We start from the raw sequence: 20,227 nt of genomic DNA, 5'->3' as shown, positions 1-20,227 counted from the left end.
CTCTCCTGACTCCTACGTGCTCAGAATCTAGCTCAGTGCTTGGGACAGTTATGTTTCCTTTCTCTTTGAAGTGCCCAAATACCAGTGTAATGAGAAATATGGCAGAGCCTGAGAGTTCAGAGCACAGGCCAGGGTCAAATCTCAGCCCTCCACTTACAAGCTGTGTGACAAAATAACCTCCCCCGGGCTCAGTTTCTTCACTGTAAATTAGGTTAATTGTTCCAACCTCATAGGGTTGTTAGGAGAATTAAATGAGTTAAGGTTTGCAAAACGCTAAGAACAGTGCCTGGCACACAGTAAGTGCTTTATAAAGTGTTTGTTGAATAAATAAAATTTTGGACCTAAACTCTGGGTCTCTTCAGGACTGCAACAGCTTTGTAACTGGCAACCCCACTTTTAGGTGCGTTCCCACTCCTCTAAAACCCAGAGATCTAAATGCCAAATCTCTCTGCTTAAAAAGTCTCCCAGGGCTCCCAGGCGCCTCCAGGCTAGAACAGAAATGCCTCAGCTTGAAGACCCAGGCTTTTCAGGTGAAACACCTAAGGGTCAGGAGACGCTAGGATCATCACTCAAGGATCCCAGTGAATTTTTCCAAAATACAATAAAAATAAAAACAAAAAGAGGCAAACAGGGTTATAAAAATTGTGGGGCATTTTAAATGTTTCATTGAACAAATTAAAGCATTAACAGCCCTCCCCCAACCACCACCAAGCCCAAGAGACCGTAAATATGCTGTTCACAAGATAACTGCAACTTTCAAGGGCTCTCAGGCTGCTACTTCGGGCAGCACAATTGGCGGCACGACGTGGCGAGCAGGCAGTAGTTTCCAACCCTGGAGGGTCAGCGTCTGGAGACCCCGGCCAAGGCATCCACAGCCTAAAGATGATGTCCGCGACCGCCCGGGCAGCCTCGTGCACGGAAAAGCCTCAACCCCGGCCCCGCCCACCCTTCCTGCGGCCACCCCGCAGCCCTGGCCCCTCAGTCCATCCACTCCTGGAGCGCGGCCCCCCACCCAGGGCCTGCACTAGAACCGCTATTCCTACCGCGGCGCCCCCTGGGAGCCAACGCCGCGACGCCCGCCTGACGTCAGGAAGTCGAATCCGGCGGCGACGCCTTTAGGGAGCCCGCGAGGGGGCGCGTGTTGGCAGCCCAGCTGTGAGTTGCCCAAGACCCGCTGGGGGGCGGGGTCTCGCTCCCCGCGCCACGAGGCTCGGCCAATGGGAACGCGCGCTGCGAGGCCCGCCGGTCTGCCCTGCGGTGCTGAAAACCCGGCGCTTAGGCGGCTGGCTCTGGGCGCGCGCCAGCAAATCCACTCCTGGAGCCCGCGGACCCCGAGCACGCGCCTGACAGCCCCTGCTGGGCCGGCGCGCGGCGTCGCCAGGCCAGCTATGGCCCCCGACCCGGTGGCCGCCGAGACCGCGGCTCAGGGACCTACCCCGCGCTACTTCACCTGGGACGAGGTGGCCCAGCGCTCAGGGTGCGAGGAGCGGTGGCTAGTGATCGACCGTAAGGTGTACAACATCAGCGAGTTCACCCGCCGGCATCCAGGGGGCTCCCGGGTCATCAGCCACTACGCCGGGCAGGATGCCACGGTGAGCGCAGCCAGGCGGGGGCACAGGAGAGGGCGGGACCGGAGGCTGAGTGCAGGGGAGACAGAGTTACGCACTCCGAGCCAAACACCGACTAATTCGGAGGAAAGCCCGGAGGCGCCTGATCATACCTGTTGCCCGGTGATTGGGTGTCCTGCGGATGCGGGATGAAAAGGCGGGAGAGAGGCCTGGAGAAGTGGAGTCTGGGGAGTGGGGATGGAGGCCAACAACACGCACACAAAAACAAAGGGCCCCGCCTCCCTGCCGTGCATTCCATCTGCAGCCCCGAGCCTCAGGTCTCTGGGCGGGGACAGGACCCCGAGCTGGGTAGGCTAGGAGGGAGGAGAGCAAGGATGCAGGCCGCCTGGGGAGGGAGGGGGTCAGTGGCCAGGGGAGGGAGTCACATCCTGTCTCGATGGCTAGGAGAGGCAGCGCAGCCGCGTCTGGACCTAGGTGCCGGTCTCCACTCGCCAGCAGGAGCGGAGAGGGAGCAGGAAAGGAGCCCATTCTCGAGGATGGGGCTGAAACGGGAAGCTTGGGGAGACCGCTGCCTTGGGGACCCCTGCGTCGTGTGAAGACTGGAGGACGCGGAAGGGACAGCGCTGGCCGGGGAGGGCAAGCGGCCGCTGGCGTACATAAGGGATTGGGAATGGCATACACTTAGCGAGGACCCCCAGAGCTGTTCTCGAATCGCCGGGGAGGCCACTGAGCCGCAGGCCAGCGAGGTCTTCAGCTATTCCGCGGAGCGGACCGCTGTTTACGCTCTGGGGCGGTAGGCCCTTCGCGGGGTCCTGTCCCTTCTTCCGTTGGTCTCACTGCGGGGTCGGGGCGCGCCCCAGCCCCAGGCCTGCTGCTTCCCTTTCTAGACCACAGCCCTCAGAGCTAAGGCCCCGGCGCCTCTCTGCTGGGTTGGAGTCCTGGGGACTCAGCCCTAGGGACTCGAAAGTCGGGGCGTTCCCTTCACCGCGTTTCCCCCTTGGCGGCCAGAATGGCATCCCCTCCCCTTGCATCCCCCTCTGATCCCGTGCCCTGCAGCGTGATGCCCTCCACTGTCCCTATCCACTACCCTGGCGTCCCAGAGTGTGCCGCGGGTCACCAGGTTCCCATAACGTCGCAGCAGAGCTTAGACGCTGCGGGGCGAAGACCCGCCTCACCCTCTGACGCGACCAGCCTAGTGGGCGAGGCCAGAGCTTGCGCGGGTCAACCAGAGTGACCACTCGGGAGCCCTGACTGCGGCCAAGGGCGCAGGCGTGTCCCGGCGCATGCGCAGACGAAACAGGCACCAACGCTGGGGCTTCCCGCAGTGTGATTTGGGGCCGGGGATGCCGCGGCGGGGACGGCGATTGGTCCGTATGTGTGGTGCCACCGGCCGCCGGCTCCGCCCCGGCCCCCGCCCCACACGCCGCATCACTTACAGGGCCCGGGGCTGCCGGACCTGCGAACGTGAATCTTATCGCCGTGGACCTTACCTTGCACAACCCAAAGTAGCTGCCTTGGGGCAGGGGGTGGCCAGAGTGCTTAGGGAAATGTGGAGCCCTACCCAGAACAACGGTGGAGGGAAAGGGAAGAAACGCAGAAGTGCCCCAGTTCGGACGTAGGGAAGTCTTCCTCTTCGTGGTTTTTGGAGAACCCTAGCTAAGAGAGGAAAGGGACTTATTGAAAGACCCGCAAGAAGGGACGGAAGTCTCATAGCCCTGAGAGGTGAAGCCAGCTGGAGTTGATGGGTCGAGTGGGGACCTAGAGAACTTTTCTGTATCTAGAGGTTTGTAAAATGCACCAATCAGTGCTCTGTAAAAACGCACCAATTGGCGCTCTGTAGCTAGCTAGAGGTTTGTAAAATGAGCCAATCAGCAGGACGTGGGCAGGGACAACTAAGACAATAAAAGCTGGCCACCCCAGCCAACTGCTGCAACCCGCTCCAGTTCCCTTACAGGCTGTGGAAGCATTGTTCTTTTGCTCGTCACACTAAATCTTGCTGCTGCTCATTCTTTGGGTCTGCAAAGAGTGTTATTCCTTTAAGAGCTATAACAGCGGGAAGGTCCACGGCTCCATTCTTGAAGTCAGTGAGACCATACCCGCCGGAAGGAACCAACGCCCGACACAGCCCCACCCATCTCTCCTGTTTCTCACCTATACTGAAATTCTTGGGCAAAAGCTGTCTGTGGACACACCCAGGGGAAAGGCCAGCCCAGGCAGGTGTTTCTTAGTGGTCCCCCTCAGCCAATGCTTCCCATTCCTTGATGCATCCTTCTAACTAGAGCAGATGCTCGGTGATCTTAAACTGTGGACACCTGGGAGCACCCTCAAAAGGCAGCTGGGCCTAGGGAGATGGCCTGTGCTTCTGTGTCAGGAGTTGGTTCCTTCAGGTGGGCTCGTGGTCTCGCTGACGTCAAGAATGAAGCCATGAACCTTCGCGGTGAGTGTTACAGCTCTTACAGGTGGCGTGGACCCAAAGAGTGAGCAGCAGCAAGATTTATTGTGAAGAGCAAAGAACAAAGCTTCCACAGCGTGGAAGGGTACCCGAGCAGGTTGCCGCTGCTGGACGTTGGGGGGTGTGAGGGGGAGCAGCCTTTTTTTTTTTTTTTTTTTTTTGAGACGGAGTCTCCCTGTCGCCCAGGCTGGAGTGCAGTGGCGCGATCTCGGCTCACTGCAGGCTCCGCCCCGCCCGGGGTTCACGCCATTCTCCTGCCTCAGCCTCCCGAGTAGCTGGGACTACAGGCGCCTGCTACCTCGCCCGGCTAATTTTTTGTATTTTTAGTAGAGACGGGGTTTCACTGTGTTAGCCAGGATGGTCTCGATCTCCTGACCTCGTGATCCACCCGCCTTGGCCTCCCAAAGTGCTGGGATTACAGGCGTGAGCCACCGCGCCCAGCCGGGAGCAGCTTTTATTCCCTTATTTGTCCCTGCCCATGTCCTGCTGATTTGTCCATTTTATAGAGCACTGATTGGTCCATTTTACCTCTAGCTAGCTAAAGAGCACGGATTGGTGCATTTTACAAACCTCTAGCTACAGAAAAGTTCTCCAAGTCTGCACTCGACCCAGGAAGTCCATCTGGCTTCACCTCTCACTTCAACTCGGGTACAGCCTTCTGGCGGGCAGGAGGATGGCCTTTGGTGCGAACACTGCTGGAGTCCAGGGGGCTGGCTCCCTCACCTTTCATCTTCTCCCGGCACTTGCAGGATCCCTTTGTGGCCTTCCACATCAACAAGGGCCTTGTGAAGAAGTATATGAACTCTCTCCTGATTGGAGAACTGTCTCCAGAGCAGCCCAGCTTTGAGCCCACCAAGAATGTAAGACCCTGTGTTTGCTACGTGGCAACTATTGGTTGTTGAGGGGGACAGAGAGGGGGTGGAAGGAGAGTCTAGATGGGATCACAGTCATAGTAATCACAGTCAGTAGTAGCTCTGGGGAGTCTTGAGGTCCCTGCTTCTCTTGCATAGTCATGAGGTCACAGGCCCAAGGGAGCATGGCTTTGCAAGCTATGGCTCCCCCAAGGCTGCCACTACCATGGCTGCCATCATTGTTATCATCATTGTTATCATATGAGCACTTACTATGCACCAAGCATAAACTCATAACTCTTACACATTTACAGATGAGATAACAGGCTCAGGGAGGTTAAGCAACACAGCCAAGGATCACACAGTTAGTAAATGGCAGAGCAAGGACTTAGTCCCCTGAACTCTTAGGCACTATCCCATGGCACCTCCTCCTGTCATCCTCATTGTCGTGGTATCTTTGCCTAGGACTGTGGACTTCCCACAGCTACCTCAGTGGGAGGTCCTTGAGCCTGAGAGGGCCCTTGTCTCCAGTAGCGTTGGGGTGCAGATGAGAAAAATAACAGCTCCTCTTCCTCTTCTGCAGAAAGAGCTGACAGATGAGTTCCGGGAGCTGCGGGCCACAGTGGAGCGGATGGGGCTCATGAAGGCCAACCATGTCTTCTTCCTGCTGTACCTGCTGCACATCTTGCTGCTGGATGGTGCAGCCTGGCTCACCCTTTGGGTCTTTGGGACGTCCTTTTTGCCCTTCCTCCTCTGTGCGGTGCTGCTCAGTGCAGTTCAGGTGAGAGCCTTTGGCTTGTCAAGTGCACAGCAATGCTCAGCATCCCTGGGGAAAGCTCCTTGGGTGTTTGAGGAAGGCCAAGAATGCCTGCCCTCCAAGCAGGGCAGATCTGAAGGTATGCAGGAGTGAGTGCAGGAACATGCATTCTGCTGTCTTGACCTGTCTGCTCTTTAGCCACATGGGCATCTTCATTTCTCTCACTGCCTTTTTAGCTGCTTCTCCAAGGGTTCTCTTCTTCCTATGCGGTTTGTTCTCTGCCACAGCCCACCTGTGCCAGGAACCAAGTTTCTGGTTTCTTAGCAAAGCTTGGCTCCCTCCCCACCACTGACATTGCCCAATATGTTAATAATGATTGAGCGCTAATTCTTGACTGTCAGGACCCATTTGGCAAGCCTTCTGCTCATGTTTCAGTCCTTTCTGTATTCTAGATGTCAGTCCGTCATAAGTCATGAGCTTCAGGCCAGGTGTGGTGACTCATGCCTGTAATCCTAGCACTTTGGGAGGCCAAGGTGGCCGGATCACTTGATCTCAGTTCAAGACCAGCCTGGCCAACGTGGTGAAACCTCTACTAAAAATACAAAAAGGCCAGGCACAGTGGCTCACGCCTGTAATACCAGTACCTTGGGAGGCCAAGATGGGCAGATCATTTGAGGTGAGGAGTTCGAGACCACCTGGCCAACATGGTGAAACCCCGTCTCTATTAAAATACAACAATTAGCTGGGAGTGGTGGTGGGTGCCTGTAATCCCAGCTACATGGGAGGCTGAGGCAGGAGAATTGCTTCAACCTGGGAAGCGAAGGTTGCAGTGAGCCGAGTTGGCACCATTGCACTCCAGCCTGGGCAACAGAGCGACACTCTCAAAACAGGCCAGGTATGGTGGCTCACACCTGTTATCCCAGCAGTTTGGGAGGCCAAGGTGGGCAGATCACCTGAGGTCAGGAGTTCGAGACCAGCCTGGCTAACATGGTGAAACCTCGACTCTTACTAAAAATACAAAAAAATCAGCCAGGCTTGGTGGCGGGCACCTGTAATCCCAGCTACTTGGGAGGCTGAGGCAGGAGAATTACTTGAACCCAGGAGGCGGAGGTTGCAGTGATCTGAAACCGCACCATTGCACTCCAGCCTGGGCAACAAGAACAAAACTGTCTCAAAAAAAAAAAGTCATGAGCTTCGGAGCTGGCGAAACAGAAGAACAGAGAAGGGATGGTGATTTGCCCCAACTCACGTGTGAGTCAGTGGCAGAGGCAGAACTAGGACCCATGTTTCCTGACTCCTGAGGTGCATCACAGGCCTTGGCAGATGAAGGAAGTGGGAGAGGCTGAAGGAGGCATCGAGGTCAGTGAAGGCGACACTGGGGCTGGTGGGCTGCTCTCAGTGTTGACTCTTCTCACCTAGGCCCAGGCTGGCTGGCTGCAGCATGACTTTGGGCACCTGTCGGTCTTCAGCACCTCAAAGTGGAACCATCTGCTACATCATTTTGTGATTGGCCACCTGAAGGTCAGTGGGATGGGGAGGAGCTCTCTAAAACTCCAGGCAATGAAGGGCTGCCTTGGGGGAAGCTTTTCATACTCGTGTCCCTGCTTTTCTGTAGGGGGCCCCCGCCAGTTGGTGGAACCACATGCACTTCCAGCACCATGCCAAGCCCAACTGCTTCCGCAAAGACCCAGACATCAACATGCATCCCTTCTTCTTTGCCTTGGGGAAGATCCTCTCTGTGGAGGTGCGTGGAGGTATCAGTGGAAAGGTCTTGGGGAATAGGAGGCAGCCAACATAGGGTAGTTGGGGAAGATGCCCACGATGTTGTCAGTGTGGGCAAGACACTGGGGCTGGGCTGGCTGGGGCTTTTGCCATTTTGGAAGTTCTGGAAGGCAACAGGCAATAGATGGGGGCTGCCCAGGAGGGAATCACCATCCTCCCTAGAGAGTTCAGTCAGCAAACCGTTACTGCATAAAAGGCACCTCATTTTGCAAAGGATCCAGCGGATGACCAGAAGGATCCAAATGATGAGATAGCCTATCCTTGAAGGTGCTGATGGCACCTCCTGGAGGTGCTTTTTTGACACTCTTGCCCCAGGCAAGTATTCCCCTTGCACTTTGTATTTCTCTCCCACACTTAGGTATCCTTCTTGTCACAGTCTTCTCTGTCCAGGGCTGGACTGTCTTACTCTTCTTTCATGTCCAATATCTGGAACATTCATTCACTGAGTACTTCTTCCCACCCTGCTGATCCCCAGCCTGATTTCCTGGGTGGTCAGCGTTGGGTTTGAGATGTCGTCTGAAGTTGTAAGCAGAAATAATGTAGCTGCTGAAGGAATAATGCCTGGGGGTGGAGATCTGGTGAGCTTTTAGTGAGCATTAGGCAATGGAAGGTTCTAAAAGGCCAGCAGAATTCTTTGAAAAGTTCATTTAAAGCCCTTTGTCCCAAGGCTGTAGGCTGCAGAGTTCTTCCAGGTCCACCTCCTCCACTTTGTGACATTTCAGCTTGTGAGGAATTAAATTGTCGTTAAAACACATTTCAGTTCTAGGCATGAGTTCAAGGTAGCCTGGCGTTCCTCTCGCCCCTGGCCATGAGAACTTTGAAAGGGCTTTGGCAGCACTGGCTGGCCTGGCATGAGGACCTCATAGCTTGAGGCTCATGCCCCACCTGTCCATAATGTTCTTATTTTCCCATCATGAGCATGGACTTGGGTTTGTTACATGTCCGATACCATTATGGTCAGTACTATGCAGATGACGAAGCAGGCCTGTCCCCCGTCTGACTCCCATGGCTGCTTCAAGGGCAGTGTGGTTATTTGCTGGGCAGTGGCATGGGGCTTTTGCATTTCTACTGTCACTACAGAGGGTTTAAAAAAAAGACATGGGCAGGTTAAGTGGAAGGGAACAGTCTCACACCACTACCTTTATTGCTTCTTGGTACTTGGGTTTTCAGGAAATTCCTATCAGCAGACATCAAAAACAGAGAATGAAGGGACGCAGTTGGCATGTGCCTGTGGTCCCAGCTACTTGGGAGGCTGAGGTGGGAGCATCGCTTGAGCCCAGGAGGTGAAGGCTGCAGTGAGTATGATCACGCCACTGCACTCCAGCCTGGGTAACAGCACAACCCTGTGTGTAAAAATAATAATTTTTAAAAAAGATTAAAACCAAAAAAAAATTGTAAACAGAGTTCAACATAACTTACAGATTAAAAACAGTAAAATATGACAGAAACTGAGAGGTAGTCATGATCAGATATGGCCTCCTTCGGGTGCCGACATCTGAACTGAGACCTGAATGATGAAAAGGGCCAACACTGCAAAAATTCAGGGAAGGAACATTTGGAACAGAGAGAACAGTCAAGTACAGAGGCTCCCGGATGTTCAGGGACAGTAAGCAATGAGAGAATGAGAAGACCAGAAAACTAGGGAGGGGCCAGATCATGTAGGGCCTTAGAAAGCCATGGTAAGGGTGTGGTAAGAAGTTTGGGTTTTATTCCAATAGCAATGGGGAGTCACAGGAGGGTTTCTGGTGGGTACAGCAATCTGCTTTGCACTTTAAAAGGCTTGCTCTGGCTGGAGGTGGAGAGGATGAATTATAGAGGGTAGGTATAATCACAGATATAACCTCAATGAGGTGGCTGGAGCAAGTCCAGACCAGACCACGGAGGAGCAGGTGAAGCCAATGGATTTGGGATATGTTTTGGAGGCAGTGTAAGCAACGCTTGCTGAGGACCTGGATGTGGTGGTGAGAATCACCCCATCTCGAGCAACATTAACTGAGGAAAAAATTGAAAAAGGGGCGCCCTTGCTTGGGGGCTTCCTGTTGTGGAACTGTTATGGAAAGGAGCCCCATCCATTGCTTCCTCCTTGAATGGCAAATGCCTTTATGATCCCTATAACTTGTCCCATCATGTTTAGACCCTTGGTGGTCAGAAGGGTTCTATTTAGGGCAGTGTCCCCTGCCCCTCCTTGTCCTCCAAGAATTTTGGGAGGCACTGATGTGGATGTCATGGGGTCAGCACAGGCGTCAACATCCCCAGAGGGATGGAACCAAGCAGCCTATTGCCCAGGCATTCACTAACAGGCAGCCCATCCTCAGCCTCATAGCTGGCCGGGGAGAAGAAAGGCTATTTTGGGTCCCAGATCTTTTTTTTTTTTTTTTGAGACAGAGTCTCGCTCTGTCACCCAGGCTGAAGTGCAATGGTGCGGTCTCAGCTCACTACAACCTCCGCCTCCCGAGTTCAAGAGATTCTCCTGCCTCAGCCTCCTGAGTAGCGGGGACTACAGGTGCCTGCCACCAAGCCTGGCTAATTTTTGTGCTTTTAGTAGGGACGTGGTTTTGCCATGTTGCCCAGGTTGGTCTCAAACTCCTGGGCTCATGCAGTCCGCCTACCTCAGCCTCCCAAAGTGCTGGGATTACGGGCATGAGCCACTGCACCCGGTCTCTGTTTACAAATTTATCACCAGCTTCATCCCCTAAGGTTATAAGCTCCATGAGGGTGGGAAGTCTGTATTGTTCACCTCTGTATCCTGAGCATCTAGAACATAGCCCGGCACACAGTAGGTGCTGAAGAACTTGAATCTGTTAATGTAGAAAGGATGTTTCATCTAGCTGAAGTGCCTTGTACAGAATAAACTCTCAATAAATGAACTGTGGACACATGGAAGGGTGAGCTAGAGCTCTGCTCAGGGGTTGAGTGCTCCTCTTGTGCCCTTGTGGTTGTCTGGTTACCTGAACTAATTGGAGTGCGATGCAGACATAGTCATGGAGTGAGACAGCAGAATTTTGCTGTCTTGTTTGTGAGCCCACACCAGGGGTTCTAGACTGGCTGGTTGACATGGTGGCCCCAGCCTGTCTCTTCAGCAGCTCGGCTTATAAAAAATAACCACCACCTACTGGGGAAAACTGCTGGAACCTTCAGATTGCCAAATTGTTCTTGGTGTCTTTTCCAGAAATATTTGCCAAACTCGAATTAGCTTTCAGGGGATTTGATAAAGCTCATGTTTAAGTCAAGAGACCAAAAGATTTTGATGGGGAGAATTAGGGGCTGGATATAGAGGGAATACTTAACCTGTATAGGGGCAGATATGGTTGTCCATGGAGATTCTGATGTGAAAAAGTACGATGGCGGCCGGGCGCACTGCCTCACACCTGTAATCCCAGCACTCTGGGAGGCTGAGGTGGGCGGATCACCTGAGGTTGGGAGTTCAAGACCAGCCTGAACAACATGGAGAAACCCCATCTCTACTAAAAATACAAAATTAGCTGGGCGTGGAGGCACATGCCTGTAATCCTAGCTACTTGGGAGGCTGAGGCAGGAGAATCGCTTGAACCCAGGGAGGCAGAAGTTGTGGTAAGCCAAGATCGTGCCATTGCACTCCAGCCTGTGCAACAACAGCGAGACTCCGTCTAAAAAATAAACAGAAAAGTACGATGGGAGAAAGGGGAGAGGGCAGTGGGGCCTGGAAACCTCATGACAAAGAGAATGAACACAAGAGCGCCTGTGGTCCTGTAGACTCTGTGCTGTGCACATCCCTCATGTGAGCATGGGCCATCCAGCTGCAGGCCATGGTGTGACACGCTCTGCAGATTACAGCCTAGGGCTTCATGTTCCATGTGCTGGAGGTAAGGCTGGGCCTCTTGGAGCTTTCCAATAGCACCAACAAGCTGTCAGCCCTGGAGGAGGCCTAAACCTCCAAGCAAGGAAAGGTCAAGTCACAGAGGGAGGAATCACTGGTCTCCGAATGCTCATGTGTTTGCTTTTCTTCACAGCTTGGGAAACAGAAGAAAAAATATATGCCGTACAACCACCAGCACAAATACTTCTTCCTAAGTGAGTGTCCCCATCCAACACAGGGGAGCTGCCTCAGGAGGGAATGCTGAGGGAATGAGGAGGATGTGGCTGTCCAAGGGATTATGGTATTTTAAGGAAAGGGGCTAGAGGAAGTACCCCACTCCCACCCCCAGTTACTTCCTGCATGACAGCAGTTTGCCATCTCAGCTGAGCGAAGTGAAGTTAAGCTGATGATTGGTTGAAGGCAAACTAGTTCTTCCCATCCAACCCCAGTTTCCACTGGGAAGCTGGGTGTTTGGGGTGTAGCGGGGCCTCTTGCTTTATCCTCAACCTTATCTTAAACTTTGTCAAGATGGGCCAAGGTAACCTGGTAGAGCCCAGTCCAACCCCCAGAGGAACAAAGGTACAGATAGTTCTGGAAGGATGGGTCCTGAGGAGAGAATGGAAGAGCTGTTAGAACGAAGATCTTTCTGATGACTGCCACATATTCCCAGCTTTAAAAGTCTGTCCCAGCTACTAAGGAAACTGAGGTGGGAGCATCCTTTGAGCCCAGGAATTTGGGGCTGCAGTAAGCTCCGATTGTGCCACTGCACTCCAGCCTGGGCAACAGAGTGAGATCTTATTTCTTAAAACAACAACAACTCTGCTCCATAATGCCTAAAATGAGCTTTAAACGCCTTTAAATTTTCAAATTTTTTAAAGAAGGAAGGGAAGGAGTCCACTGATCTTATTTTAGTTTGAAGGAATTCATCCTAACTGCCTATCACCAACTATCACGAATAGAGAAAGGCAATGGGGCAGAAGGGTAGAGCAGAGACCTCTGGAAGAAATAGTTTTAGAATCCATGGCACATCAAGATGGAGGAGCCATGGGTGAGCATTGTCATGCTAGGAGTTATGGGTAGCATCAGGTGCCACAGAGAAGGGCTACAGAAAAGGAAATGAGGAAGCGTGTAGAATGCAACACTTCTTCAACTCCCAGTTTTCTTTCAAGAGAGGCCCCTCTGTTCCGTCCCACAGCTGACCTCCAGTGCTTCAGATTGGGGTGGCACAAGCCCATCTCCCTAGTTTAAGGAAGTGAGCTTCACAGCCTGTGAAGGATCCACAGGGTCCCTCCCAACACACACACACTTTCCTGCTTCTGCCCCTTCACCTGCATGGTGGAGCTGCCAGGAACAAAGGGCAGATGACTGTAGGGACAGGGCTGTGGCCAAGGTAAGTAAGAGAGTATTAGCACCCTTTTAAAAGTGTGGGATCCTTGGAGTGTGTATGTAGAAAAGAGAAGAAAAATGAAAAACAATAAAGGTGTGGGAGCAGAGCAAGTCCCATGCATGGGGCCTGAGTTCCCAAGCACCTGTCACTGAAGAGTGCCACTCGCACACCTCACCTTCCCTGGCATCCTCTTGGGAGTTTTTGCCTTCCCCAGACTTGGATTTATGCCCACCTTCAGTGCCTGCTGGTTCCAGTGGATTGCAGAGCACTCAAGCAGCTGGAGGGGAGACAGAAGGGATGGTTGGAAGAGGCAGCCCCCTGCTAGAGGCCATCTCTCCAACATCAACTGGCCCTTTCATGACCTTCCTGTGCTCATGCCTCCTCTTTGTCTCGGTTTCCTCCCCAGTTGGGCCCCCAGCCTTGCTGCCTCTCTACTTCCAGTGGTATATTTTCTATTTTGTTATCCAGCGAAAGAAGTGGGTGGTGAGTATCCATGGCCCAAGAAGCCCACATCCTTGTCTCCAGCACCCAGAGTGGGGGATAGGGGTTCCCCAGGGGAAACTTGAGACTGACTCCAGGCCTAATTTAGAACAAAATAATAGAACCAGACACAGATCCTCCTTATCTCTAAGTGGGACGAAATGATTTGAGCTTAGCAGGCAGCCTGATTCCCAATGTGTAATTTCATGCGGTCAGTGTCTCCAGAGGTTCTTGTACTGGGCATAATGCCAGGGGGCTGAGTTGGGAATGGGGAAGATGAATGAGAGACAATACCTACTTTCAAGGAAACTTCTGATGAAGCAGAATGTGGTTATTAATCAGAAAAGAGGTACAGGCAATAGGTTCTGGGGACTCCAAAAGGGGCCTGACTGCACCTGGCTTTGTGAAGTCACTTTTCTAGCTGGCCTTGAGGCTGGGCAGGGTTTCTGACAGGCAGAGGTGGAGCAGGGGGGATGAACTCTGAGCAGAGAAGCTGGAAATGAGGGGTAAGTTTGACCACCAGACATATTGTGGAGGACTAGTGTCAGGGGAAGAGTATGGTGCTTGGTTCAGTGATGAGAGATTTGATCAGGGCACTGGCATGGGCTGAGCCATGGTCCTGGCAGATTCATTTGGCGGCATGCTGAAGGATTTAGATTGGCTAGGAAGAGCTAGAGGCAAGGAGACCTTGTAGGCCTTGGTACTTTTGAAGGGGACATGCAAGAAGGGCTGGGGGGTGCCAATGGGAATGGAAGAAAGGAGCAGTGGCACTAGATATTGCAGGATTGGACCCCTGAGAAGCTGAAGATGACTGAGTCTGGATAACCAGGAGAATGGCTGCACCATGCAAACAAAGAGCTGCTGAGAGGAAGAGGAAGAGTTGTTCGTGACGGTTATGCTCGCTGCTTTTCTCACTATAGGACTTGGCCTGGATGATTACCTTCTACGTCCGCTTCTTCCTCACTTATGTGCCACTATTGGGGCTGAAAGCCTTCCTGGGCCTTTTCTTCATAGTCAGGTAGTATTCGGTGGGGGCGGATAGGGACTGGTGAAGGAAATGTTGGGGAGTGACCAGTCTGGTCTAGGGGCCGTGCTGGGGCTTTGGGTAACAGTGGGTGTTTCAGGAGTTGGCTTGGGAAAGTAGACAGGCTGGAGCAGTTATCTGAGGGGGGAATCAGAATTCTGGGCTCTGTGTGTACTGTTTTTGTCTGTGTAATACATCTAACAGGTTCCTGGAAAGCAACTGGTTTGTGTGGGTGACACAGATGAACCATATTCCCATGCACATTGATCATGACCGGAACATGGACTGGGTTTCCACCCAGGTAAGGGACAGTCACTCAGAAGACTGGAGCATAACACAACTATTGAAAAGGGTGCGTAGGTGAAAACAGCAAAAACAAAAAGTCCCCCAAACAGCATTTTCTCATTAGCCTGAGGCTCTTGTTCTGCTACCATGTGAAGGGAGTGACCAAGACAGTCTCATGTCCCTTCCTCAGCCAGCTTTACCTGGAGAATGCTGGGCTGGCCTTTCCATCTGATATTCAACATGCTCTCCCCTGACCTTTTCCGCCAGCTCCAGGCCACATGCAATGTCCACAAGTCTGCCTTCAATGACTGGTTCAGTGGACACCTCAACTTCCAGATTGAGCACCAGTGAGTAGGGAGCCTGGGGAAGCAGGGTCCTGGGGAGGGTGTAAGTGTTGGGTACAGGTGGGAGCAGAGAAGCAGGAACCACTGACTCCCCCATTCTCCCTAAAGTCTTTTTCCCACGATGCCTCGACACAATTACCACAAAGTGGCTCCCCTGGTGCAGTCCTTGTGTGCCAAGCATGGCATAGAGTACCAGTCCAAGCCCCTGCTGTCAGCCTTCGCCGACATCATCCAGTGAGTATCTGAGACCAGGAAGATGGCTAGTAGGGAGGGAAGAGGGCAGGGCAATGGAAATGATGACATGTAGGGTGGGGAGTGAACAGAAGGTGTTCCCAGTCGTGTGGGATGGAGTTCACCATGGCAAAGGCAGGATTCTTTATTGGACCTGTGGCCAGGTCAGGCCTTTGCCCTCATTGGGGTTCCCCTCAGTACCATGGCCCAAGCTAGCTTTCTCTAAAGTAGAGGGGAGGAAAACCTCCAGATGGAAGAAGGCCTTAACCTCACTGCTCCATCTCCGGTGGGTTCAACTCTGCTTGTCTCCCTCACTGTCTGCCCCCATTTTGTCCCTGCAGCTCACTAAAGGAGTCAGGGCAGCTCTGGCTAGATGCCTATCTTCACCAATAACAACAGCCACCCTGCCCAGTCTGGAAGAAGAGGAGGAAGACTCTGGAGCCAAAGCAGAGGGGAGCTTGAGGGACAATGCCACTATAGTTTAATACTCAGAGGGGGTTGGGTTTGGGGACATAAAGCCTCTGACTCAAACTCCTCCCTTTTATCTTCTAGCCACAGTTCTAAGACCCAAAGTGGGGGGGGTGGACACAGAAGTCCCTAGGAGGGAAGGAGCTGTTGGGGCAGGGGTGTAAATTATTTCCTTTTTCTAGTTTGGCACATGCAGGTAGTTGAACAGAGAGAACCAGGAGGGTAACAGAAGAGGAGGGACCTACTGAACCCAGAGTCAGGAAGAGATTTAACACTAAAATTCCACTCATGCCGGGCGTGGTGGCTCACGCCTGTAATCCCAGCACTTTGGGAGGCCGAGGCAGGCGGATCACGAGGTCAGGAGTTCGAGACCAGCCTGACCAACATAGTGAAACCCCGTCTCTACTAAAAATAGAAAAATTAGCTGGGCCTTGTGGCGCGCGCCTGTAATCCCAGCTACCCAGGAGGCTGAGGCAGGAGAATCGCTTGAACCGGGGAGGTGGAGGTTGCAGTGAGCTGAGATCACGCCATTGTACTCCAGCCTGGGCGACAGAGCAAGACTCCATTTCAAAAAAAAAAAAAAAATCCACTCATATAAAAGGTGAGCTCAGCTCACTGGTCCACTTCTCAGTGCCTTCTCCATCCTCATTTGCAAACCTCAGAGGGATAAGGCAGTTGAACCTGATGAGCAAGAATTATAACAGCAAGGAAACATTAATGCTTAGAATTCTGAGATCCAGCACAACTCAGTCTGTGGGAGCTCAGCTCGCTGCCCAGGGATAGGTATGACCTATGTCTGCCTTAGGCTGCTGGGAGATGCCATTCTCCAGTTTCAGAAGCAGGCAGGGCAAAGGTCAAGACTGTGGTATTGGGGTCTTTTGGCTCTGAAGGATCCTGGAACCACTGATTTTGGTTTATTCCCTCCAGGGTCTAATGAGAATAAGAGGTGCTAGCTCTTACCAAAACAGATGGTAGAGAGAGTTGCTGGCTATTTAAAAAGCTCTTTCATCTTTTAATTCACCTCTTCTTTTCACCTCTTTAACCACTCCTCAGGAACAGAACACTTCTAGGACTGGGGGTCTTTTAGCTCCATAAGCAAGTGAGCAGATGGGACAAGTCAGTCTTTTCTCCCTAGAAACAAAGGGGATGCCCAGTGGTTTCCCTTTGCTTCCCAACCTAAAATTTCAAGTTTAATAAAATAGCAATTAGCAGAAGTGACCAAATTGGGAGATAATTATCATGAGGAAAGACAGATTTCGGTCATAAAGAATGTAAGGGCTATAAGTAGAAACTTTCTATAACCTAAATGATGTTATAGAATTATTTTTGAGCAGGAGCAGAAAGATTAAATATGATCACTTCATACTTCTAAATCAGAAATAGGAAGATTAAAACCACAGAACAGTTTGTGATTTCTATTGCTGTAGCTAGGTATCTTACTCTGTCCACTCTTGTTCAAGTATCTAACTCTTCTGGAAACCAAACAGGCTTTAGAAGAGATTATCCTATATTCCTATCAGTATAATACTAAAATGTAACTTTTTAATCATCTGGTTTTTAAAAGATAAACAGTTTAGCCCATCTCTCCAGAGAGCAAACATAGGAATATGACTCAGGAGCCTCCTAGGGCTTATCATCAGCCCTCACACCCGCTTCCCCCTCCAACCCACAGCCTTTGCTTCCAGGTGGCAGGATTACTACTTTGCCTCTTCAGCAGCATCTACTCTAGGCATATTGATCATTTTAGACACTGAGAGAAGAGAACCTCAAACTAGGAGGAAAAGACAGAGCTTCCACTTAGTTTTGGGAGGGGATGGCAGACAGTCAAGGAGATGAGCGTCCTAAGGCATGTTGGGATAGGGTAAGATGCACCACCCATAGAGAGGTTTGTCAACACAAAGACATGGAAGGTTAGAGGTTTGTCAACAAAAAGATATGGAAGGTTAGGCTTGTCAACACAAAGACATGGAAGATTAGAGGTTTGTCAACACAAAGACACAGGAAGAATGGGCTGCAGAAGATTTAGATGTTTTCCATTTGGGCACATTTTACTTAGCTGGAGAACTAGGTTTAAAACAGCCTGGGTAGGAAAATTAGAAGCAAGCTGGATGCAGTGGCTCATGCCTGTAATCCCAACACTTTTGGGAGGTCCAGGCAGGAGGATCACTTGGGCCCAGGAGGTCAAGCCTGCAGCGAGCTGAGATCACACCACTGCACTCCAGCCTGGGGTGATAGAACAAGACCCTGTCTCAAAAAAAAAAAACAAAAACTTAGAATTGAGGAGTTGTACCTCCATTGGCTTCCTCACTCCAAAATAGGTGCTGATCCTTCCTATTCCTATTCTTTGCCACCTTTTGGGTGTGGTGTCACCAGCCTGTTTAGCCAAGTAGCTTTGGGCATAGGCTGCCCAATCTGAGCAAACACCAGTGAGGCTCTATTGAGCCAAGACCAGGTCCTCAAAGCACCTGAACCACTGTGGCCTTCTCAGCCTACAGCAGTGTGGTCTCTTACATGGCCACAAAGGGACACACAGTGAGAAAAGGCTCGGAATGTTACAATGGTAAAATGAGTGATCTCAAATCCACTGACAGATATAAAATAGGCTTAGAGAGGAAAAGCTGCCTCTGGTCAAGTAGATCATGGCAGCATGAATTCCAACTCACTTTTTTACAACTCCAACTTCTATGTTTATCTTTGTTACTTTCACTTTTTTACAACCTGGCCAGAGGCATTTTTTAAATCAGGCCCAATATCAGTATCCTCTTTGTGTGTGCCAATTTTGTTATCACATCCCTATGAAGTTGAAAAATAAAGTTAATTTTGACCAAAAGACTTCATTTGTAACCCATGATGTTCATGTGTGTATGCACAGGATTCCTGAGTGCCTCTGCTACGAGTTACTGTTCACCTCTCTGTGCTCTTAAGTTCTTGAATCACTAGACTCCCCTTTGTATTGGGCAGAGGAAGAAACATCAGGACCCTCCAGAAAACACCAAGGCAAGGGTGAAGTATGGCAAGGAAGAGCAAGGCAAAGTCCTTCTGATGACTCCCGTGTTCAAATGTGAGATTGTCAATAATCTCACCAAGTTTCACACGTATCACTTCCTCCTATTCATGAGGCAATGCCCTTGCCCTTTTGTCCTTCAGCTTTCCATTTTGAATTATTTTCTCTTTATTTTTACACTTACTTGTTTTGAGACAAGGTCTGGCTCTATGGCCCAGGCTGGAGTGCAGTGGTGCTGCCATCTTAGTTCACTGCATTCTCTGCCTCCCAGCCTCAAGCCATCTTCCCACCTCAGGCTAATTTTTTTTTTTTTTTTTTTTTTTAGACCAGAGTTTCCTTCTTGCTGCTCAGGCAGGAGTGCAGTGGTGTGATCTCAGCTGATTGCAGCCTCCGCCTCCTGGGTCCAAGCAATTCTCCTGCTTCAGCCTCCCGGGTAGCTAGGATTATAAGCATACACCACCGCGCCCAGCTAATTTTTTATTTTTAGTAGAGACAGGGTTTCACCATGGTGGCCAGGCTGGTCTTGAACTCCTGACCTCAGGTAATCCACCCGCCTTGGCCTCCCAAAGTGCTGGGATTACAGGCGTGAGCCACTGCACCTGGCCTCTCTTTACTTTTAAACTCATTTCTAGTTTCCAAATAGTCTCCCTACGTCCTATCTGCCTAAATCTTCCTCTGCAAGTGTGATCCCTCAGAGCTTGACTGCAGAGCAGTGCCTCTTAACCATCCAACTAGAACAGCTCTGAGCAAAAACATTTGTAGGCATCATTAATCTTCCCTGCAGTGTGCACACAGAAAGTCAGATTAACAAAATTCTATAGGAGACAAACTTACCTTCAAAAGACAAAAGAAAACCGCTACATTCTTGACCACCACAGGGTATAAGCCCTTAATTATTAAGAGCTACTGCATTGAGGCAATAACTCCTAAGAAATCTTAACATTTCGCCAGGCAAGGTGGCTCATCCTGTAATCGCAGTACTGGGATTGAATGGCACACATAATCCTAGCCTTTAGGAGGCCAAGGCGGGAGGATTGCTTGAGCCCAGGAGTTCAAGACCAGCCTGGGCAACAGTGAGATCCCATCTTTACAAAAAATTGAAAAATCATCCAGGCATGGTGGCCTGTGCCTGTAATCCCAGCTGCTTGGGAGGCTGAGGTGGGAGAATCACTTGAGCCCAGGAGGCTGAGGCTGCAGTGAGCCAAGATCGCACTACTGAACTCCAGCCTGGGTGACAGAGCAAGAGACTCTGTCTCAAAAAAAAAAAAAAAAAAAAAAGAAATCTTACCGTCTTTAGTTCCTATCACCATTACTGCAGATTTAGAAGCAATCTACCTGAATCAGAAAATAGAGCTCAAATAAGTTGTGTGGCTTGGTATAATCTGGGAAAATCAGTTTCAAAAGTTACCTGCCCTTGGGATAGAACTTTTTGTCAACACCAGTTTTCAATAAGTACCCTAGTTATGAGGCCGTTGCTGGGTAAACTTTATCCCATTCCAGCTTCAACCAGAGGAACCTGTACATCCTAAAGTTTCACATAAGATTACACTTGAAGAATAGGTTTCTCCATTAAAAGACTTGAAAACTACTGGTCTTCAGGCTCCCTACCTGTTTAATCTGTCAAGACATTGCCAGCTTAAATTTTGGACAGTTACATAAGTGTCCCTGTTAACTTCAAATGGCCCTGACAGGAATGCTAAAACGTCGGACATTCAAATGGGCCAAGCTTTATCAGGATTATAAAACTTTCAAAGTTCAA

At 51.0% G+C, this 20,227-nt stretch overlaps 2 protein-coding genes across 3 annotated transcripts in view; one reads left to right on the top strand and one right to left on the bottom strand.

The window, feature by feature from the left end:
- Positions 1-1,945, bottom strand: part of FADS2 (fatty acid desaturase 2) — a 116,621-nt gene extending 114,676 nt beyond the window's left edge. The window contains exon 1 of the mRNA XM_054661112.2: positions 1,721-1,945. Coding sequence (XP_054517087.2) covers positions 1,721-1,861 — 141 coding nt within the window. The 5' untranslated portion in view covers positions 1,862-1,945. The remainder of the gene's footprint in view (positions 1-1,720) is intronic.
- FADS1 (fatty acid desaturase 1) lies at positions 1,094-18,296 on the top strand. 2 transcript variants are annotated; one of them, NM_001364483.1, is given in 12 exon segments: positions 1,094-1,592; positions 4,770-4,880; positions 5,455-5,652; positions 7,048-7,149; positions 7,244-7,372; positions 11,400-11,460; positions 13,039-13,115; positions 14,033-14,130; positions 14,341-14,437; positions 14,689-14,768; positions 14,874-14,999; positions 15,338-18,296. In NM_001364483.1, coding segments are annotated over 12 exon segments (1,506 nt in total). In that variant the 5' UTR covers positions 1,094-1,217; the 3' UTR covers positions 15,390-18,296.
- Positions 18,297-20,227: the final 1,931 nt, after the last annotated feature.

The sequence above is a fragment of the Pan troglodytes genome, chromosome 9 (assembly GCF_028858775.2).
Source record: "Pan troglodytes isolate AG18354 chromosome 9, NHGRI_mPanTro3-v2.0_pri, whole genome shotgun sequence".
NCBI classification, from domain to species: Eukaryota; Metazoa; Chordata; class Mammalia; order Primates; family Hominidae; genus Pan; species Pan troglodytes.
Note: the sequence above shows the minus strand (reverse complement) of the source record. Positions and strands in the feature narration are given on the sequence as shown.